Source organism: Pan troglodytes, chromosome 10 (assembly GCF_028858775.2).
Source record: "Pan troglodytes isolate AG18354 chromosome 10, NHGRI_mPanTro3-v2.0_pri, whole genome shotgun sequence".
In the NCBI taxonomy this organism is placed as follows: Eukaryota; Metazoa; Chordata; class Mammalia; order Primates; family Hominidae; genus Pan; species Pan troglodytes.
In genome coordinates this window covers 124,891,929-124,915,150 of record NC_072408.2, presented here as the reverse complement: position 1 = coordinate 124,915,150, position 23,222 = coordinate 124,891,929, and the positions used below count along the sequence as shown (strand labels likewise).

The 23,222-nt window shown below is 49.5% G+C and overlaps 1 protein-coding gene across 5 annotated transcripts in view; it reads left to right on the top strand.

Moving 5' to 3' along the window:
* Positions 1-6,114: 6,114 nt before the first annotated feature.
* The window catches only part of VSIG10 (V-set and immunoglobulin domain containing 10), a 41,578-nt gene continuing 24,470 nt past the window's right edge, over positions 6,115-23,222 (top strand). For 4 of the 5 annotated variants that reach the window (XM_063785036.1, XM_063785035.1, XM_063785034.1 and 1 more), the window contains exons 1-2: positions 6,115-7,163; positions 15,232-15,513. In XM_063785036.1, the coding sequence (XP_063641106.1) occupies positions 6,848-7,163; positions 15,232-15,513 (598 nt within the window). In that variant the 5' untranslated portion in view covers positions 6,115-6,847. The other variant, XM_016924339.4, reaches the window with a different exon arrangement.

Below are 23,222 nucleotides of genomic sequence, written 5' to 3'. Positions count from 1 at the left end.
AGCAATCCTCCTGCCTCAGCCTCCCAAGTAGCTGGAACAACAGGCACACACCACCATGCCCAATTAACTTTTGAATTTTTTTTTTTTGGCTGAGTCTCGCTTTGTTGCCCAGGCTGGAGTGCATTGGCGCAATCTCAGCTCACCACAACCTCCGCCTCCTGGGTTGAAGCGATTCTCCTGCCTCAGCCTCCTGAGTAGCTCGGACTACAGGCACATACCACTGTGCCTGGCTAATTTTTGTATCTTTAGTAGAAACAGGGTTTTACTGTGTTGGTCACGCTGGTCTTGAACTCCTGACCTCATGATCCACCCACCTTAGCCTCCGAAAGTGCTGGGATTACAGGCGTGAGCCACCGTGCCTGGCCCTTTTTTTTTTTTTTGGTAGAGACAGGGTTTAGCCATGTTGCCCAGGCTGGTTTTGAACTCCTGATGACTGCCTTAGCTTCCTGAAGTGCTGAGATTACAGGCATCTGCCAACGTGCCCAGCCTACATTAGTTCTTTCACAGACATATATTTTTCCATCAATTCTTTGCTCTCCTCCCTTTAAGAAGTGGGCTTAGCTGGGCGTGGTCACTCCTGCCTGTAATCCCAGCACTTTGGGAGGCTGAGTTGGGCGGATCACCTGAGGTCAGGAGTTTGAGACCTGGCTAACATGGCAAAACCCCGTCTCTACTAAAAATACAAAAATTAACCGGGTGTGGTGCGGGGTCTGCGCCTGTCATCCCAGCTACTCAGGAGGCTGAGGCCGGGAGAATTGCTTGAACCTGGGAGGCGGAGGTTGCAGGGAGCCGAGATCATGCCATTGCACTGCAGCCTGGGCGACAGAGTGAGATTCAGTCTCAAAAAAAAAAAAAAATCGTTTAGATGATAGATTTTATGTTATGTTAATGTTACCACAATTAAAAATTATTTTAGGGCCGGGCGTGGTGGCTTACACCTGTAATCCTAGCACTTTGGGAGGCCGAGGCGGGTGGATCACGAGGTCAGGGGGTCAAGACCAGCCTGGCCAACATGGTGAAACTCTGTCTCTACTAAAAATACAAAAATTAGCTGGGCATGGTGGTGGGCGCCTGTAGTCCCAGCTACTTGGGAGGCTGAGGCAGAAGAATTGCTTGAACCCGGGAGGCAGAGGTTGCAGTGAGCTGAGATTTCACCACTGCACTCCAGCCTAGGCAACAGAGTGAGACTCCGTCTCAAAAAAAAAAAAAATTGTTTTAATGCAGAAGAAAACTGTAAAGTGAAAGAATAATGAGGGAAAAAAAGTGACACATTTAGAAAACAGAGGATGGAGATACTCCATTGGTTTTTTTGAATTAAAAAGTGAATCAGGCTGGGCGCAGTGGCTCAGCCCTATAACCCCAGCACTTTGGGAAGCCAAGGCAAGAGGATTGCTTGAGCCCAGGAATTCGAGATCAGCCTGGGCAACATTAGTGAGACCCACCCCACATCACTACAAAAAATAATTAACTGAGGTAGTAGTGTGTGCCTGTAGTCCCATCTCTACTAAACAAACAAACAAAAAAATACAAAAATTAGCTGTGTGTGGTGGCACGTGCCTGTAGTCCCAGCTACTCCAGAGGCTGAGGCAGGAGAATTGCTTGAACCTGGGAGGTGGAGGTTGCAGTGAACTGAGATTGCACCACTGCACTCCAGGCTGGGAGACAGAGTGAGATTCTGTCTCCAAAAAAATAAAAATAAAATAATAAAATAAATACAAATACAAATACAAAAAAAATGATCCATGTGTGGTGGCTGTGCCTGTAGTCCCAGCTTCTCTGGGGGCTGAAGTGGGAGGATCATTTGGGCCCAGGAGGCGGTTGCAGTGAGCTCTGTTCATACCACTGCACTCCAGCTTGGACGACAGGGGAAAACCCACACATGCAGCACCCTGGACAGAGAAGTGTTTGAGCCCCATGGCCCAGATAGGATTGTGGGATCAGTGGCATATCAAATGACAGGCTCCAAAACCATGCTTTAGATTTTTGTTGAGTCTCTTCATACAAGTCAACCCAGTTTATCCTAATTATTTTTATTATTATTTTCTCAGAGACAGGGTCTTGCTCTGTTGCTCAGGCTGGAGTACAGTGGCATGATCATTGTTCACTACAGCCTCTACCTCCTGGGCTCAAGCAATCCTCCCACCTCAGCCTCCTGAGTAGCTAGGACTATAGGTGTGCCACTATGCCTGGCTAAGTTAAAAAAATCTGTACAGACAAGGTTTCACTATGTTGCTCAGGGTGATCTTGAACTCCTGAGCTCAAGTGATCCTCCAGCCTCAGCCTCCCAAAGTGCCGAGATTATGGGTGTGAGCTACTGCATCTGGCCCTGGCTAATTAAAAAAAAAATTTTTTTTTGGAGACATGGGGGTCTTGCTATGTTGCCCCATGGTGGTCTCAAGCTCTTGGCCTCAAGAAGTCTTCCAGCCTAGGCCTCAAAGCCCAACCTAGTTTATCTTTACAACATCCCATGAGATAAATATTAGGTCTATTTTGCTGATAGGGAAACTTGGGCTCTAAAAGGACCCTACATTGTTGGGGACCCCATGCAAAACTCCCAACTCACTGAACATTGTTCTAGGCAGGGTACTTTCTACTGTCCAGAGTGATCTGAAATGCAAGTGGACATCAGGGCAGCTCCTTACACAGCTTCTGACTCAGGGCTGGCTTGAGCCCCTGCAGTCAAAACAAAGAGGATGGTGTTTTCCAGGCCAGCTCTGCTCAGGTGAAGGCTGGTGTCTGATCATCCAGTGACACACAGAGCGTTCAGATGCATGTCCCCTTAGCCCTGGCAGCCTTTGCACATGTGACAAATGTGCAACTTTGTGGGGCTGGAGTTGCAGTCACACAGTCAGTCGTGGCTTTACCACCAGCCAGCCGGCTGTGTGACTCAGAGGTAACCTCCCAGAGCTGTAGGTTGCTCACTTATAAAACTGGATGGCCGGCCAGGCGTGGTGGCTCACGCCTGTAATCCCAGCATTTTGGGAGGCTGAGGCAGGCAGATCACTTGAGGTCAGGAGTTCAAGACCAATCTGGCCAACAAGGTGAAACCCCATCTCTTCTAAAAATACAAAAATTAGCCAGGTGTGGTGGCGTGAACCTGTAATCCCAGCTACTTGGGAGACGGAGGCAGGAGAATGGCTTGAACCCGGGAGGCGGAGGCTGCAGTGAGCGGAAATCATGCCACTGCACTCCAGCCTGGGGGACAGAGCAAGACTCCATCTCAAAAATAAATAAATAAAACTGATGGTATGTGGCACTGCACCTTAGGTCCAAGGGTTGCAGGGAGGGGCCAGTGAGATTAGAACTATGCGTCGACCTGGCCAATATGTCAGGAAGGCCGCCCTGGGCAAGCCACCATGAGGCCGTGGAGAATTCCAGGCCCTCTGCTGAAAACTGGCCAGTTATTGGTTTTATTTTTTTAATTAAAAATATTTATTTATTTATTTATTTATTTATTTATTTATTTATTTATTTTGAGCAGGGTCTCTCTGTGTTGTCCAGGCTGGAGTGCAGTGGCACAATCTCAGCTCACTACAACCGCCACCTCCCAGATTCCAGCAACCCTCCTGCCTCAGCCTTTCAAGTAACTGGGATTACGAGCATGCGCCACCATGCCCAGCTAATTTTTTATTTTTAGTAGAGATGGGGTTTCACTGTGTTGGCTAGGCTGGTCTCGAACTCCTGACCTCAAGGGATCTGCCCACCTTGGCTTTCCTGAGTGCTGGGATTATAGGCATGAGCCACCTTGCCTGGCCCAGTTACTGATTTTATTTACCACTTGTTTATTGCAGGTGAGGATGTAAGGTATTTGCCAGAAAAGCTGAGGAACTACAATATCAAAACTAATCAACTCTCATTTGTTTACTCAACAAATGTATATTAGAATGGCAACTAGCTGGCAGGTACTGAGGATACAGGAAACAGGTCTGGTTAGTATAGGATCTCCACAAGGTCAAACATGAAAAGCAAGAACCAAGTTGGGTGCAGTGGCTCATGCCTGTAATTCCAGCACTCTGGGAGGATTGACTTAAGCCTAGGAGGTTGAGGCTGCAGTGAGGTATGATTACACCACTGCACTTCAGCCTGGATGATATAGGGAGACTCTGTCTAAAAAAAAAAAAAAAAATTCCAGGCCGGGTGTGGTGTCTCACGCGTGTAATCCCAGCACTTTGGGAGGCCGAGGCAGGTGGATCACGAGGTCAGGAGATCGAGACCATCCTGGCTAACTGAAGGGGTGGGTTGCCCCTCCACACCTGTGGGTGTTTCTCGTAAGGTGGAACGAGAGACTTGGAAAAGAAAAAGACACAGAGACAAAGTATAGAGAAAGAAATAAGGGGACCCGGGGAACCAGCGTTCAGCATATGGAGGATCCCGCCAGCCTCTGAGTTCCCTTAGTATTTATTGATCATTCGTGGGTGTTTCTCCGAGAGGGGGATGTGTCAGGGTCACAAGACAATAGTGGGGAGAGGGTCAGCAGACAAACAAGTGAACAAAGGTCTTTGCATCATAGACAAGGTAAAGGATTAAGTGCTGTGCTTTTAGATACGCATACACATAAACATCTCAATGCTTTACAAAGCAGTATTGCTGCCCGCAGGTCCCACCTCCAGCCCTAAGGCGGTTTTTCCCTATCTCAGTAGATGGAACGTACAATCGGGTTTTATACTGAGACATTCCATTGCCCAGGGACGGGCAGGAGACAGATGCCTTCCTCTTGTCTCAACTGCAAGAGGCATGCCTTCCTCTTATACTAATCCTACTCAGCACAGACCCTTTACGGGTGTCGGGCTGGGGGACAGTCAGGTCTTTCCCTTCCCACAAGGCCATATTTCAGACTATCACATGGGGAGAAACCTTGGACAATACCTGGCTTTCCTAGGCAGAGGTCCCTGCGGCCTTCCGCAGTGTTTGTGTCCCTGGGTACTTGAGATTAGGGAGTGGTGATGACTCTTAAGGAGCATGCTGCCTTCAAGCATCTGTTCAACAAAGCACATCTTGCACCGCGCTTAATCCATTTAACCCTGAGTTTGACACAGCACATGTTTCAGAGAGCACGGGGTTGGGGGTAAGGTCACAGAATCTCAAGGCAGAAGAATTTTTCTTAGTACATAACAAAATGGAGTCTCCCATGTCTACTTCTTTCTACACAGACACAGTAACAATCTGATCTCTCTTGCTTTTCCCCACACTAACACGGTGAAACCCCATCTCCACTAAAAATACAAAAATTATCCGGGCGTGGTGGCAGGAGCCTGTAATCCCAGCTACTCGGGAGGCTGAGGCAGGAGAATGGCATGAGCCTGGGAGGCGGAGCATGCAGCAACAGAGAGAGACTCCGTCTCAAAAAACAAACAAACAAAATTCCTGTCAAGAATCTGATGAACAGTTATTTTATTTTTTATTTATTTATTTTTTTTGAGACGAAGTCTCGCTCTTCTCCCCAGGCTGGAGTGCAATGGCGCGATCTCGGCTCACTGCAACCTCCACCTCCTGGGTTCAAGCGATTCTCCTGCCTCAGCCTCCCAAGTAGCTGGGATTACAGGCGCCTGCCACCACACCGGGCTAATTTTTGTATTTTTAGTAGAGACGAGGTTTCACCATGTCGGCCAGGCTACTCTTGAACTCCTTACCTCAGGTGATCCACCTGCCTCGGCCTCCCAAAGTGCTGGGATTACAGGCATGAGCCAACGTGCCCGGCTGATGAACAGTTATTTAAAAATATTTGAGCAAAGAATAAAAAAGGGCTGAGCGCGGTGGCTCGCACCTGTAATCCCAACACTTTGGCAGGCCAAGGCAGGTGGATCACTTGAGGTCAGGAGTTCGAGACCAGCCTGGGTAACATGGAGAAACGCTGTCTTTACTAAAATTACAAAAATTAGCTGGGCGTGGTGCTGCACACCTGTAGTCCCAGCTACTCGGGAGGCTGAGGTGGGAGGATCACTTGAGCCTGGTAGTTTGAGGCTGCAGCGAGGTATGATTGTGCTACTGCACTCTAGCCTGGGCAACTGGAGTGACACCCTGTCTCAAAAAAATAAAAAACAGAAAAGTAAAAAAGGCAGAACTGTTCAGCTTCATTGCTCAGTTCACCAGGAGAAACATTTTTTTTTTAAGTGGTTTCAAGAGGATTTCCTCATGGAAGAAGCATTTCAATAAGGGGACCGTTGAACAACAGAACTAATGATTTTTTTTTTAACGTTAATATTTATTTTGAGATGGAGTCTCGCTCAGTCGCCCAGGCTGGAGTGCAATGGCGTGATCTCGGCTCACTGCAACCTCCGCCTGCTGGGTTCAAGCGATTCTCCTGCCTCAGCCTACCCAGTAGCTGGGATTCCAGGCGCCCGCCATCATGCCCGGCTAATTGTTGTATTTTTAGTAGAGACAGGGTTTCACCATGTTGGTCAGGCTGGTCTCGAACTCCTGACCTTGTGATCCGCCCACCTCGGCCTCCCAAAGTGCTGGGATTACAGGTGTGAGCCACCACGCCCTGCCATATTATTATTATTATTATTATTTGAAACAAGAAGTTTCTCCTAGGGCTGTTTTATGGATGGCTCTTCCTGAGGATATCAAAGCCGCATTTTCCCCAGGACAGAATGGGATGAGGGCATGGCAGGGAAGAGAGGAGCTTAGCCTGGGAATCTGACTGGGTAGGGGGTGGGAGCACTAAAAAGGGAAAAGCAAAAACAAAACTCTTGAGAAACACGTCCTGGGGACTCCTTGGCTCTCGCTGTCACTGTGTGGTCCCAGCCAGTTCACTGGAGAACCGGAGTCTCGTGGCTGCTTTGGCTGAAAGTCAGGGGATCATCTTTCTCTGGCTCCCTTTTGCAGAGGGTAAGGAAAGGAAGCGATGGCGGCCTTGGCGCCCGCCCTGCGCCCAGGGACACAGAGGGGAATCCCTCGAGACGCTCAGCGGGGACTGCCAGGGGGGTCCTGCGTTCTGCAGCTTGGCAACCGCTTCCTCCGGGTTCTGCAGCCCGGGACAGCGGCGGGGGGGTGCGTCCTGCGGCAGCTGCAGGGCTCCGTCCCGCCCGCTGTCCCCGCGACTCGGTACTGCTGTCCCGGGCGGAGTGGACTGGGGAGGGCCCAGCCTCCGCGCCCCGCCCCTGGCCCGGCGGGACCCGGCTCGGCGCGCCCTCGGCAGAAAGCCCTCCTCCCTGGCCAAGGTAGAGGAAGTTGGGCTCCCGCCTGGCTGGGAGGCGGGAGGGAGCCCGCTCCTGTTGTTTTCCGCCGGCAGGAGTGGGCAGGCGGGCGCAGGGGGCGGGGTGCGCCCTCCCTCCCCGGCCAGGGCGCTCGGGAGCGGGGACCCGAGCCTGCAGCCGAGCTCCGCTGCCGGCCCTGGACACTCGGCTCAGCCAAGCATCCTTCCTGGGGGCCACTCTGCCGTTCCGAGGACCTGGGAGGAGCCCTCGGTACCCCGGGCCCCGGGGCCCTGGGGCACACACGTCCAGCCCAGCCCGAGCCTGCGTTTCCTGAGCCGGGATCTGGGGCGAGATGGCCGCAGGCGGCAGTGCGCCCGAGCCCCGCGTCCTCGTCTGCCTCGGGGCGCTCCTGGCCGGCTGGGTCGCCGTAGGTAAGGGGCCGTGATCTGGAGGGAAAAGTTGAGTTTTCCCAGTCAGCGGTGGGGAGGGGACAGCGAGAGACCCAATTCCCTCCGACTCCGTCCGGATCCGTGGTGGCCCCAGCCTAGAAGCTGCCCCAGGAGGGTCTTGGTTTCCTGCTCGCAGCTCGGCCGTCTTTGCAGGAAGGAATTTTCCCGGGCGCCCGGTGCGGGGCGAGATACCCCCAGCCTCCTGGGGTGGGCAGCCGGTGAGGCTGCAGAGGAGCCGAGCCGAGCCGACGTGCGGGGGCAAAATAAAGAGGCACGTGTGCCGGGAAAGTGATTTTTTTTTTTAAGCGTCGGAGGTAAATTCGCGTTCTGGTTTTAGTAATACCTGATACGCTGGTGCTCAAACTCGAGACTCCCACTTTATTTTTCTCCTCCCTCTGCCCAAGGTTGAACTCGCCTTACACCTGTAACCGGTGGACTTCCCTACACACCTTTGCAAGTCTTCCTGTGCCGACCAGCGCCTTCAAAGCGGGGTCTTCCGCCTTTACTTTTGGAAAAGCTTTTTATTTTGAAATACTTGGCTGACTTATAAAAGACTTCCCCTCACACTTGACATGATTGACAAAAGGTCTGAAATGCTTCATCTATGGTCTGCTTTGCTACGAAAAAAGAATTGGGGGGGTGCTTACAAAAATATGTAGAATGTAAAAAGATTGAACTATTTATATATATTTGAATTTAATTCACCAGCATGCCTACTGTGTGCTGGGAATGTGACAAGCTGGGAGGAGGCTGGGGTGCAGGGAGAGGAGATGGAGCCAGGAGGTGGTGAAGTTTGCCAGGATGCAGGCAGAGCGCTACTTTTTGTGTTCCCGGGTCTGCTCCACCCAACGGGTCTCCTCTTGCACGTTTCTGGAGATGGGTTGTAAAGTATGCTGGAGCTTCTTAGCAGCAAGTGCCAAAAGTTCCTAATTATTAGGCTCATACAATTTTATTTTGCTTTTTTTTTTTTTTTTTTTTTTTTACCAACCATTTAAAAACAATAACATCTCTAGATTTCCAGTTTATCTGGAAAAATCTGAAGGTCTGGCAACACGGGGCCTGCTTTCCCAGTTGGAATTGGGCAGTGGTCATCCTCTTATCTAGGGCATGTGAGCCCAAATTTGTTCCACCTCTCCCTGTTGTAATATTTGCCCCGCCACCTTCAGTCATGGGTGTTACCTGCTGGCCCTGCAGGCATTTGGCTGAGTAATCACTGTGCTGGGGTGTGTGTGATGGGGGAGGACAGTTCCCAGTTGGTCATCTCTGGACGTGAAAGGTGGTTGTCAAGTATTCCCATCTCCCCAGCTGTTTGCAGTGTTTCCTGCACGATGAACACCAGGAACCTGGGAAGTGAGAAGAACCCTGGGATGAAGTCATCCTGCTGGAATGACCTGGCTTTCAGGCTGACTGCCACCCGCCCCATGGGGAACCTATCTCCACTGCTATGACCAGCTATTTTTTTCGAGCCAGGCTCTCGCTCTGTTGCCCAGGCTGGAGTGCAGTGGTGCAATCACTGCACTGATCCTCCCACCTCAGCCTACAAGTAGCTGGGACTACAGGCGTGCACCACCACGCCTAGCTAATTTCTAAAATTTTTTTGTAGAGACGGTCTCTACAATCGCTTGAGCCCAGGCTGGTCTTAAACTCCTGGACCCAAGCGATTCTCCTGTCTCGGCCTCCCAAAGTGTTGGGATTATGGGTGTGAGCCACCGTGTTGGGCCTTTGCCCAGCTATTTTGATGCCCAGACCTGCTTCACCTTTGTGTATGATGCCAGGGGGCTTCCTGAGCTTGGTGTATTTTTGTTGTGTGTTTGTTTTTTAAGTTGGGAGTTTTTGGGGAAAAAATTTTTTCTCCTGACATTCAATGCCAGACAACTTATATGCATCCACTAGCTACCCCGGATTGTAAATCCTAGGTTATTCTTGGGAAAAGTTGCTTTAAAAAAATAAATAAATGTTTGGGTATAACTCTTACTCTGTAAATAATAATACATGGGCAGCATCAGGGAGTTTATATTACTCCCTCTTCGGTTCTCTATTGTACATTTAAGGTTGGGGGGCAAGAAGGACCCTCTGGACACCATATGAATGACTTCTAAACTTGTTACTATATTTTATCATTGCATCCTGTCTGGTGCAGGAGACCAGAGTAACGTGACCTGAGTCACAATCCCACATCTCCCAGTGATTTGCTTGGGACTTTAAGTGATAACTTAATCTTCCTAAATCTCAATTTTCTCAGTAGTAAAGTGAGGAGGTTTAGGACTGCCAGGCAAGAACTACCCCCTTCCATGTCTATGTCAGACATCACTAATCGATGACTGTGTTCTTTTTCCACTGAGCCAGGACTCAATCTCATCTTCAACCCAGCCCACAGGGCAGCCACATCTCTGGACTAGATGATCTCCAAGGGCACCTTCAGATACAGTGGTTTAAAAAAGAATGGAGTAAGCCAAACCAGGAGAAGTGAAATGCCTTCAAATGGTTTCTTTTGTGATCATGTCATTCTATGCCTTGGAGGAGAAAACAATGTTAGCTCAAGTTCCAAGACTAAAGTTTCACCATGGCTTTTTTCCAAGCCACTGTTCCTTTATTTCTTTGCCAAGGAGTTAGGTTCATGCAACCTGCAGACCTGCCCCTTGCATGAACACATGTTGCATCTGTAACTCTAAAGTTCATCTTCCTTTCCCTTGTGGCGGTTGCCACTGGATAATTTGGGTTCCCAATCCTAATAATTTAAAAACAATTCTTGGCTGGGTGCGGTAGCTCCCGCCTGTAATTCCAGCACTTTTGGAGGCCGAGGTGGGCAGATCACCTGAGGTCAGGAGTTCAAGACCAGCCTGGCCAACACAGTGAAACCCCGTCTCTACAAAAATACAAAAACTTAGCGGGGCATGATGGCGGGTGCCTGTAATCGCAGCTACTCAGAAGACTGAGGCGGGAGAATTGCTTGAACCTGGAGGCAGAGGTTGCAGTGAGCCGAGATTACGCCTTGCACTCCAGCCTAGGCAACAGAGCGAGACTTCATCTCAAAAAAAAAGTAAATAAATAAATAAATAAAAAGAATTCTTACCTGCTTTTTTTTTTGAGACAGAGTCTTGCTCTGTTACCCAGGCTGGAATGCAGTGGTGCGATCTTGGCTCACTGCAACCTCCGCCTCCCAGGTACAAGGGATTCTCCTGCCTCAGCCTCCCGAGTAGGTGGGATTACAGGTGTGCGCCACCACGCCCGGCTAATTTTTTGTATTTTTAGTAGAAACGGGGTTTCACCGTGTTAGCCAGGCTGGTCCCGAGTTCTTGATCTTGCCCACCTTGGCCTCCCAAAGTGCTGGGGTTACAGGCAGGAGCCACCACGCCCGGCCATTCAGCTAATTTTTAGTAGAGATGAGGTTTCACCATGTTGGCCAGGCTGGTCTCCAACTCCTGACCTCAAGTGATCCACCTGCCTCGGCCTCCCAAAATGCTGGGATTACAGGCGTGAGCCACCACCCCCGGCCCTCACCTGCTTTTTAAAGTGATTGCTCAGAAGCATTTCTTGCTGTTTTGGAATCTCTGTCATCAGATGGCATTCTCCACCTTTCAGCAAGTGGCTTAGTTTTTAAAATTTGGTGTTTTGTTTGTTTGTTCGTTTGTTTTCATCCTGACTTGGCTGAACAGTCTTTTGGGAATGGTGTGGCCAAAATGGTGGGAGAATCAGAACTTCCTGGGGCTCCAGGCTGGCTTCAGATCTTTCAAAGGGAGCCCCTTCTAAGCAGACAAGAGGCCAAATACAGATAATGATGACTCTTTCACTTAAATGGGAAGGATTGCCAGGGGCAAGTGGCAGTTTATTTTTTCTATAACAGCTTTATTCAGATATAATTTACATGCCACAAAATTCACCCTTTTAAAGTGTACCCCTCAGGGGATTTTAGTGTAGTCCAGGGCTATACAGCCATCACCACTAATTCATCATTTTTATCACCCCAACAGGTTCTGCCCATCTTCCTATTCCTGCAGCCTCTTTGTATTGGGTCTTGATTGTGGAGGGGGCTGGACAATTGTGAAACTTCTCAGCAAAATGGGTTGCATTTGCTTCTTGTTACCTAGTGACAGTCTAATGCCCGTTAGCACCTGTCAGTCTTTTTTATGAGTCAGGGTTGGCTGGGCGTGGCGGCTCACGCCTGTAATCCCACCACTTTGCGAGCCCGAGGTGGGTCTGAGTGGAATGCTTGAGTCCAGGAGTTCAAGACCAGCCTGGGCAACATGGTGAGACCCCCCCCCAGCCCCCCCACCATCTCTAAAAAAGAAAAAAAACAATTATTTACATTAAACAAAAAAAAAGAGACAGGGTGTCTCTGCTGCCCAGGCTGGAGTGCAGTGTCACAATTGTGGCTCACTGCAGCTTCAGTCTCCTGGATTCAAGTGATCCGCCCACCTCAGCCTCCCAAAGCCCTGGGATTACAGGCCTGAGCAGGCACACCCACACCCGGACACTTGTCAGTCTTGAATGGGCGTCAGAATCACCTGGAGGGCTTGCTAAAACACAGATGCTGGGCCAGGTATAATGAATCATTCCTGTAATCCCAGCACTTTGGGAGGCTGAGGTGGGAGGATCACTTGAAGTCAGGAGTTCAAGACTGTCCAGGACATCAGAGTGAGACCCCCCCCCAACCCCCATCTCTTAAAAAAAAATAATTGCCGATTTGTTAAAAATAAATAAATAAAACACAAAGGGCTGCTGCTCTCCCGCAGTTTCTGATCTAGGTGTTTTGGGGTGAGGCTTGATAATTTGTATTTCTAACATGCTGCGGCTGCTGATCTGGGCTTTTGAACATGCTCCCTTTGCCTGGGAACCCATCCTCACCTTTTCTTGGCTGATTCCTACTTGTCCATCAGATCTCAGTTTGGCTTCCTGGGGGAAGTGTTTCCTGACATTTGCCCTAGTTGGACTTAGGAGCCCTTTCTCTGAGGCCTTATCTTGGTGTTTATCACACTGCATTGTACTTGCCAGTTTATTGTCTCTTTTCTTCACTAGACTGTGAACTCTTGGAGGTTTCTGTGTGTTGTGTCCACAGTGGGATTCCCAGTGCCTTGTCCAAAGTGGGCACACAGTCCCTACTGCCAGCCCATTCTTGCATGGGGCTTCTGAGAGAACTTGAACTCTAGGGCCATTTGAGATGGAGAGAGACAGAGAGGCGGAGAGAGAGGGAGAGGCGGAGAGAGAGGGAGAGGCGGAGAGAGAGGGAGAGGGGGAGAGAGCAGTGGGACAGTGGAAACAAAGCCAAAGCCGTCTTCTTTCTACCCCTTCTGGATTTCTAGGCAAATAAAGCCACTTGGGTTCTGTATCAATTATTGATCGCCACAGTAATGCTGTATAAGAAACAACCCCAAAATGACAGTAGTGCTTATTACCCACAGGCTGGGGTGGTTGGTTAGGTGGCTCTGCTGATCTGCCTGGGGATCGATGACTAGCTGAAGGCTGATCTAGAATGGGCCAGGCTGGAGCCACTGAGACAATTTGGGTCTGTACCATGTAGTTTGTTTATTTATTTATTTGAGACAGAGTTTCACTCTTGTCACCCAGGCTGGAGTACAGTGGTACAACATCGGCTCACTGCAACCTCCGCCTCCCGGGTTCAAGTGATTCCCCTGCCTCAGCCTCCCGAGTAGCTGGGATTACAGGTACCTGCCACCATGCCCAGCTAAGTTTTTGTATTTTTAGTAGAGACGGGGTTTCACCATGTTGGCCAGGCTGGTCTCGAACTCCTGAGCTCAGGTGATCCACCCGCCTCGGCCTCCCAAAGTGCTGGGATTACAGGCGTGGAGCCCGGCCTTTTGTTTGTTTGTTTGTTTTTTTCTTGTTTTTGAGACAGAGTCTTGCCCCGTCACCCAGGCTGCAGTGCAGTGGCACAATCTTGGCTCACTGCAACCTCTACCTCCTGGGTTCAAGTGATTCTCGTGCCTCAGCCTCCTGAGTAGCTGGGACTACAGGTGTGCGCCACCGCGCCTGGCTAATTTTTGCATTTTTAGCAGAGACAGGGTTTCACCATGTTGGCCAGGCTAGTCTCGAACTCCTGGCCTCAACTGAAACCGCCTCCCTCGGCCTCCCAGCGTGCTGGAATTACAGGCATGAGCCACGGCTCCCGGCCTCATTGCAGTTTTGATTTGCATTTCTGTAGTGATTATAGACAAACACTTTAAAGACTCTGCTTGTGTCACATTCCCAACATCCCATTGGCCAAAACAGGGCTCATGGCTGAGTCCTCACGAAAAGTGGGATGGCCCCCCAGTTATATGGGGCATGGATGGTGGGCAGACTGGGTGGACAACTGGGGCTATGTTTGTTACCTACTACAAGTTCATTATTGTCAGTGACTGGCCAAGAGTCCCAACATACCAGACGTTCTGTATGTGTTTTTTGTTTGTTTGTTTTGTTTTTAGACCGAGTTTCGCTCTGTCGCCCAGCCTGGAGTGCAGCGGCGCAATCTCGGCTCACCGCAACCTCCACCTCCCGGGTTCAAACCATTCTCCCACCTTAGCTTCCCGAGTAGCTGGGATTACAGGCATGTGCCACCACGCCCGGCTAATTTTTGTATTTTTAATAGAAACGGGGTTTTGTCATGTTGGCCAGGCTGGTCTCGAACTCCTGACCTTAGGAGATCTGCCTGTCTTGGACTCCCAAAGTGCTGGGATTACAGGCATGAGCCGCTACGCCCAGCTGCTCTGTATGTGTTATTGCATCTTAAGAACACATATGGTCAGGCACGGTGGCTCACACCTGTAATCCCAGCACTTTGGGAGGCCGAGGCGGGCGGATCAAGTGATTCTCCTGCCTCAGACTCCCAACTAGCTGGGACTACATGCCCAGCTAATTTTTTGTACTTTTTTTTTTTTTTTGAGACGGAGTTTCGCTCTTGTTGCCCAGGCTGGAGTGCAATGGTGCGATCTCGGCTCACCGCAACCTCTGCTTCCCAGGTTCAAGCGATTCTCCTGCCTCAGCCTCCCTAGTAGCTGGGATTACAGGCATGTGCCACCACGCCCAGCTAATTTTGTATTTTTAGTAGAGACAGGGTTTTTGCATGTTGGTCAGGCTGGTCTTGAACTCCCGACCTCAGGTGATCCGCCCGCCTTGGCCTCCCAAAGTGCTGGGATTACAGGCGTGAGCCACCATGCCCGGCCACAATTTTTTGTGTTTTTATTACAGACGGGGTGTCACCATGTTGGCCAGGTTGGTTTCGATGTCTTGACCTTGTGATCCGCCCACCTCGGCCTCCCAAAGTGCTGGGATTACAGGCATGAGCCTGACCTTTCCTGAGGTCAGGAGTTCAAGACCAGCCTGGCCAATGTGGTGGTGAAACCCTGTCCCTATTGAAAATATAAAAATTAGCCGGACGTGGTGGCACGTGCCTGTAATCCCAGCTACTTGGGATGCTGAGGCAGGAGAATAGCTTGAACCCGGGAGGCAGAGGTTGCAGTTAGCCGAGATAGTGCCATTGCACTCCAGCCTGGGTGACAGAGTGGGACTCTGTCTCAAAAAAAAAAAAAAAAAAAAAGAACATATACCTGATTTTTTAAAAAATCCTAATATAGGAGGACTGTCCAAAAAGGGACATTGTTTAGAAATTAAGAAGGGTGGTAACAGCCTGATCTTGCCTTGTACAGGATTGGAGGCTGTTGTCATTGGAGAAGTTCATGAGAATGTTACTCTGCACTGTGGCAACATCTCGGGACTGAGGGGCCAGGTGACCTGGTACCGGAACAACTCGGAGCCTGTCTTCCTTCTCTCGTCCAACTCTAGCCTCCGGCCAGCTGAGCCTCGCTTCTCTCTAGTGGATGCCACCTCCCTGCACATTGAATCGCTAAGCCTGGAAGATGAGGGAAACTACACCTGCCAGGAGATCCTGAATGTGACTCAGTGGTTCCAAGTGTGGCTGCAGGTGGCCAGTAAGTGGGGCTGGCAGGGACCGGGGCTGGAGAGGTGCTTGGAGCCTTGGAAAGGAGGAGACCATGGTCAGGAATATGGGTTTTGGGTTCGGATGGCCTGGAATTCATTCTGGGCCCTGCCACTTGGAAGCTGAGGGACCTCTCACACCTCTATTTCCTCACCTGTAAAATGGAGATAAAAAGAATTTCTGTGGCCAGGCGCAGTGGCTCATGCCTGTAATCCCAGCACTTTGGCAGGCCAAGGCGGGCGGATCACTTGAAGTCAGGAGTTTGAGACCAGCCTGGCCAACGTGGTGAAACCCCATCTCTATTAAAAATACAAAAAATGCCGGCCGGGTGCGGTGGCTTACGCCTGTAATCCCAGCACTTTGGGAGGCCAAGGCGGATGGGTCACAAGGTCGAGACATTGAGACCATCTTGGCTAACATGGTGAAACCCCATCTCTATTAAAAATATAAAAAATTAGCTGGGCGTGGTGGCGCGCACCTGTAGTCCCAGCTACTTGGGAATCTGAGGCAGGAGAATTGCTTGAACCTGGGAGGCGGAGGTTGCAGTGAGCCAAGATTGCGCCACTGCACTCCATCCTGGCAACAGAGTGAGACTCCGTCTCAAAAGAAAAAAAAAAGTTCGCCAGGCATGGTGGCGCACGCCTGTAATCCCTGCTACTTGGGAGGCTGAGGCAGGAGAATCGCTTGAACCTGGGAGGCGGAGGTTGCAGTGAGCCAAGATCGCGCTACTGCACTCCAGCTTGGGCGACAGAGCAAGACTCCGTCTCAGAAAAAAAAAAAAATTATTGCTTCTTAGAATTGCTGTGAAGAATAGATACCAGTTTATAAAGTGCATTAGGCCAGGCATGGTGGCTCATGCCTGTAATTCTAGCACTTTGGGAGGCCAAGCGGGCAGATCACCCGAAGTCAGGAGTTCAAGACCAGCCTGGCCAACATGGTGAAACCCCATCTCTACTAAAAATACAAAAATTAGCCGGGCATGGTGGTGGGTGCCTGTAATACCAGCTACTCGGAAGGCTGAGGCAAGAGAATCGGTTAAACCCGGGTGGTGGAGGTTGTGGTGAGCCGAGATCATGCCACTGCACTCCAGCCTGGGCGACAGAACTAGACTCTGTCTCAAAAAAAAGAAAAATAAACAAATAAAGTGCTTTAAAAGGCTCCTGGCATATTAATAAGCTTTTATTTTTAGCTTGTTGTTAATATCATCTTTGCTATTAATATCATTTTATTATGTAACAAAGTTACAGTATATCATAATCAAAGCCAGGTGCAGTGGTGTGGGACTGTAGTCCCAGCTACTCAGGATTGCCTGGGTCCAGGAGCTCCAGGCTGCAGTGCACCATAATTGCACCTATCAATAGCCACTGCACTCCAGCCTGGGCAACACAGGGAGACCCTGCCTCTAAAAAAAACATATGGAGTCAAGTCAGACTGCCTGAATTCCAGTGCGAAGGCTGTCACTGAGTTCTGTGTCACCTTGAATAAGTAGCTTCATATCTCTGAGCTCCAGTTTTCCTCATTTGTTAATGGGGGATAATACATTGCCTGCTTTGTCAGGTGTAGCGAGCACTCTTATTTATTTTTATTTTATTTTATTATTATTATTTTTTGAGACGTAGTCTCACTCTGTCGCCCAGGCTGGAGTGCAGTGATGCAATCTTGGCTCACCACAACCTCTGCCTCCCGGGTTCAAGTGATTCTCCTGCCTCAGCCTCCCAAGTAGCTGGGATTACAGGTGCCTGCCACGTCTCCCGGCTAATTTTTGTATTTTTAGTGGAGATGGGGTTTCACCATGTTGCTCAGGCTGGTCTTGAACTCCTGACCTCGTGATCTGCCCACCTCGGCCTCCCAAAGTACTGGGATTACAAGCATGAGCCACCGTGTCCAGCTATAGTGAGCACTCTTATACTACGGTGCTAAGTACAGGGCTTGGCATGAGCCACCTTTCCTATTGCACTTTCCTAAAACAGTCTGTCATATCTGCTGATATACACATATGGATTTACAGCAGGCCGGGTGCTGTGGCTCATGCCTGTAATCCCAGCACTTTGGGAGGCTGAGGTGGGAGAATCATTTGAGCCAAGAGTTTGGAACCAGCTTGGTTAACATAGTGAGACTCCATATTTACAAAAAATTATTTAAAAAAGGAATTTAGAGTGCGAGGTTGTAAACTACAGCCTGCTGTTGTATGGCCTGCAGATTATGAATTTTTTTTTTTTTTGAGATGGAGTCTCACTCTGTCGCCTAGGCTGGAGTGCAGTGGTGCAATCTCAGCTCACTGCAAGCTCCACCTCCCGGGTTCATGCCATTCTCCTGCCTCAGCCTCCCAAGTAGCTGGGACTGCAGGCGCCCACCACCACACCCAGCTAATTTTTTTTTTTTTTTTTTTTTTTGTATTTTTAGCAGAGACAGGGTTTCACTGTGTTAGCCAGGATGGTCTCGATCTCCTGACCTTGTGATCTGCCTGCCTCGGGCTCCCAAAGTGCTGGGATTACAGGCGTGAGCCACCATGCCCAGCCGATTATGAATATTTTTTATATTTTTAAATGGTTGGAAAAAAAAGGATATTTGTGACATGAAAATCATATGAAAGCCAGATGCAGTGGGTCACGTCGGTAATCCCAGCACTTTGGGAGGCTGAGGCGGACGGATGACTTGAGCCCAGGAGTTTGAGACCAGCCCTGGCAACATAGCAAGACCCCATTTCTACAAAAAGCGAAAAAACTAGCTGGGTGTGATGGCGTGTGCCTGTAGTTCCAGCTACTCAGGAGGCTGAGGTGGGAGGATTGCTTGAGCCCAGGGAGGTCGAGGCTGCAGTGAACTGTGATCACGCCACTGCATTCCAGCCTGGGTGACAGAGCAAGACCCTGTCTCAAAAAAAAAAAAAAAAAGAAAAAGAAAATCATATGAAATGAAATTGAAATGTTGGTGTTCGTAAATAAAGTTTTATTGGAATATAGCCACATTCATTTATTTACATATTATCTCTACCTTTGTTACTAACTATGGCAGAGGTGAGTGGCTGTTAACATAGATCCTATGGGCTTCAAAGCCAAATTTATTTGCTCTCTGGCCCTTTACAGAGAGAGTTTGCTGGTCACTGGATTAGAAGGACATCCATGCTCTGGATTCGGGGCATGTAGTTTAGTAGACATACCCATCGGAGGCCAGGTACGGTGGCTCATGCCCATAATCCTAGCATTTTGGGAGGCTGAGACGGGATGATTGCTTGAGCCCAGGAGTCTGAGACCAGCCTAGGGAATGTAGTGAGACCCCATCTCTACAAAAAATTTAGAAAATAGTAATTAGCTGGGCATGGTGTCATGCACCTGTAGTCCCAGCCATTCAGGAGGCCGAGTGGGGAGGATCGCTTGAGCTGGGAGACGGAGGTTGCAGTGAGCCAAGATGGTGCCACTGTACTCCACCCTGGGCTACAGAGTGAGATCCTGCCTCAAAATAAAAATAAAAAGAATAGGCTGGACGTGGTGGCTCACGCCTGTAATCGCAGCACTTTGGGAGGCCGAGGCGGGCGGATCACCTGAGGTCAGTTCAAGACCAGCCTGGCTAACATGGTGAAACCCCATTTCTACAAAAAATACAAGAAATTAGCCAGGTGTGGTGGTGTGCACCTGTAATCCCAGCTACTCGGGAAGCTGAGGCAAGAGAATCGCTTCAACTCGGGAGACGGAGGTTGCAGTGAGCTGAGATTGCACCATTGCACTCCAGCCTGGGCAACAAGAGTGAAACTCCATCTCAAAAAAAGAAATGATAATAATAATAATAAAATAGGGAAATACCCATGTGATCACTGTTCTGGATCCAAGATTCCTCATCTGTAAAATAAAGAACCTACTAATTCCTTTATTCAACATAGATTCATTGAGAGCTTGATGCCAGACACTGTTCTAGGCACTGGACCACAGGTGTGAAGAAGGCAGACAAGGTCTCTGCCCTTGAGGAGTGAGCAGCCTAGTGGGGCACACAGATGAGAAACAAGTTAATGTGATTTTTCTGAAACTTTTTTTTTTTTTTGAGACGGAGTCTTGCTCTGTTGCCCAGGCTGGAGTGCAGTGGCACGATCTCAGCTCACTGCAAGGTCCACCTTCCGGGTTCACACCATTCTCCTGCCTCAGCCTCCCGAGTAGCTGGGACTACAGGCACCTGCCACCTCGCCCGGCTAATTTTTTGTATTTTTAGTAGAGACGGGGTTTCACCATGTTAGCCAGGATGGTCTCGATCTCCTGACCTCGTGATCCACCCGCCTCGACCTCCCAAAGTGTTGGGATTACAGGCGTGAGCCACTGTACCCAGCCCCTGAAACATTTTAACTTGGGAGGCCAGAGGGGAGATTTTGGAAGTAATGACTTTTTTGTTGTTGTTTGTTTGTTTGTTTGAGACAGATTCTCCCTCTGTCGCCCAGGCTGGAATACAGTGGCGCCACCTTGGCTCACTGCAACCTCTGCTTCCCGGGTTCAAGTGATTCTCATGCCTCAGCCACCTGAGTAGCTGGGATTACAGATGTGTGCCACCAAACCTGCTATTTTTTTGTATTTTCAGTAGAGATGGGGTTTTTCCATGTTGGCCAGGCGTGTCTCGAACTCTTGACCACAAGTGATCCACCTGCCTCGGTCCCCCAAAAAGCTGGGATTACAGACATGAACCATTGCATCTGGCCTGGAAGTAGTGACATTTAAACTGATTGGTAAGTAGGGCTGGGCACAGTGGCTCATCCCTGTAATCCCAGCACTTTGAGGGGCTGAGGTGGGAGGATCGCTTGAGCCCAGGAGATCAAAACTGCAGTAAGTCATGATCACACCACTGCACTCCATCCTGGGTGACGGAGAGACCCTGTCTCTGAAAAAATAAAAGGAGAAGAATTCTGCCAATTCTCTTTCCAGGCAGAACAGGACAGGTTGAGCCGAGTGTGGTGCATTCACAGATAGGGAGAAGGCCGGCGTGGCAGGGGCCTCGCCTCGTGTGTAAGAGGGCAGGCCGTGTGAAATATGGGAGGCCAGGCCAGACTGGGGCCAAGTAGGACCTGTGCTATGGGTTGAATTATGTCCCCCAAAAAGATATGTGGAAGTCCTAACCTTTGGTATCTACGAATGTGAGCTTGTTTGGAAATAGGGTCTTTGCAGATACAGTCAAGTTAAGAAGACATCATTAGGGTGGGCACTAGCCCAGTTTGACTGACATCCTTAGTTTTTTATTTTTTATTTTTTTGAGATAGAGTCTTGCTCTGCCACCCAGGCTGGAGTGCAGTGGCATGATCTCGGCTCACAACCACCTCCGCCCCCTGTGTTCAAGCGATTCTTCTGCCTCAGCCTCCCGGGTAGCTGACTCGCACCACCATGCTCGGCCAATTTTTGTATTTTTAGTAGAAAGGGGTTTTCACCATGTTGGCCAGGCTGGTCTTGAACTCCTGACCTCAGGTGATCCGCCCGCCTCAGCCTCCCAAAGTGTGGGATTACAGGCGTGAGCCATTGTGCCTGGCTAGGAGTTGTGATTTTATTCTGTGTGCAGGAGAAACTCCGGGAGCTTCCAGCAGGGGTGTGGCACCATTTCATTTGCACATGGGAAATGTATGTGTTTGGTATCAAGAAGAGCTGATGAAATAAAACAGGGAAGCCAATTGAAGGTATACAGAGTCGGTGACCAGACAGGGTGGCGACAGTGGCCTTGGTGAAAATGCACAGGTTTGGAAAATATTTTGGAAGGAGACCAGCAGGACTCGCTGCTGGATCAGAAGTAGAGGATAAAGGAAAGAGAGGCCTCCAGGACACTTGGTTTTGGGTGATGTCTAAGGTTTCTGCCAATTCTCAAAGATTAGGGCATCGTCCATTACAGCAGTGTTTCTGTGTCTGGAGAGGCCATAGATAAATTCCTGGGTGATGCCAGGAATGAAGGGGGTGCATTAAAAAATGTCACCCATCTTGGCCCCACTGTTTGGTTCCCACTGTGAGCCTACGGGCAAGTGCTGGCTGGTCTCCCTCAGTCCACCTGCCCAAAATAATTAGTCATCACTTCCTGTCCATCTCATCAATGAATAACCTTATCTTTTATCCACAGTGGGGTAAGGTGACATTGCAACTTTTTGTTTCTTTATCATCACTCTCTTTAGTTTATGATGACTTGATCAGACACTGATTTGTTAATCATTGGCTAAGTTTATTGGAGGATGGATTAGTTTCATTATTGCCCTGTAGGGAGATAAAGGCAAGGTCTTGTTACAATGAACGTGAACTTGCAACTTTAAAAATGTCACTGAACTCATGGCTGGGTGCAGTGGCTCATGCCTGTAATCCCAGCACTTTGGGAGGCTGAGGCGGGTGGATCACTTGAGGTCAGGAGTTTGAGACCAGCCTGGCCAACATGGTGAAACTCCATCTCTACTAAAAATACAAAACTTAATCGGGTGTGATGATGCACACCTGTGATCCCAGATGCGTGGGAGGCTGACACACAAGAAAAGCTTCAACCGGGGAGGGCGGAGGTTGCAGTGAGCCGAGATGGCACCACTGCACCCCATCCTGGGTGACAGAACAAGAGTCTGTCTCACAAAAAAAAAAAAAAAGAAAAAGGAATAAAAATGTCACTGAATTCCAGTGGCACTTTGTACTCCCTCCAGGGAAGTCCTGTGCATGTCTTAGTTACTGTGCTGTGATTCATAGTATGGAAATTTCTTCACGTGGAAATACATGGGGTCCTTGACTGATGTAGGGCTTGTTTGTGAAAACCAGACACATACCCTTTGATTCAAATACACCAGAGCCGTCTGGGGTTGGTCTCCTGGTTCTCATCTTAGGAGGTCCCTGGGCTAAACAGCAGACTCCTCTCTGCCTTGGAAGCCTGTGTTGCTCCCCGACAGTGGCCAGCGGGGAGGGCGTGACATCTCTGATTGGAGTTGGCCCTCATTTTTGCGTAGATTTAGGAAAATAGATTAGGTTTGATTCAGCCTCTTTCTGGGATGGCAGTGGTATTTCGGAGTGGTCCAGATGACTGGGTTCAAATCCACGTTCTATTAGCTGTTGTTGTCTGTGTGACCTTGGGAAAGTCCCTTGAACTCCAGTGTTAGTTTTATTGTCTGTGAAATCGAGGGTAACGGTAGAAGGAGTTACGGATTTGTGTTATGCATTAATGAGATAAACTCATGTAGCCCTCAGCACACTTGAACTGGATCCAGTGGTTAAGCCAGCGATGGGATTCCCGTGGGATAGTCCATCTCAAGTTTTCAACAATCAACCAGTTTATATCTGGGTCCTTTTTTTTTTTTTTTTTTTTTTGAGACACGGTCTCGCCCTGTCGCCCAGGCTGGAGTGCAATGGCTCGGCTCACTGCAGCCTCCGCCTCCCGGGTTCAGGTGATTCTCCTGCCTTAGCTTCCCGAGTAGCTGGGATTACAGGCGTGCGCCACCACGCCTGGCTAATTTTTTGTATCTTTAGTAGAGACGGGGTTTCACCATGTTGGCCAGGCTGGTCTTGAACTCCTAACCTCATGATCCACCCGCCTTGGCCTCCCAAAGTCCTGGGATTACAGGCATGAGCCACCGCGCCCAGCCTCATCTGGGTCTTTCGAACAGGTCTTGCTGTGGGTTAGGGACTCTTTGTGCCCAGATCTTTTCACTGATGTAGTTGCTAGCTGAGTCACCTTACCTCCTTCTCTCTCTCTTTTTTTTTTTTTTTTTGAGACAGGATCTCACTC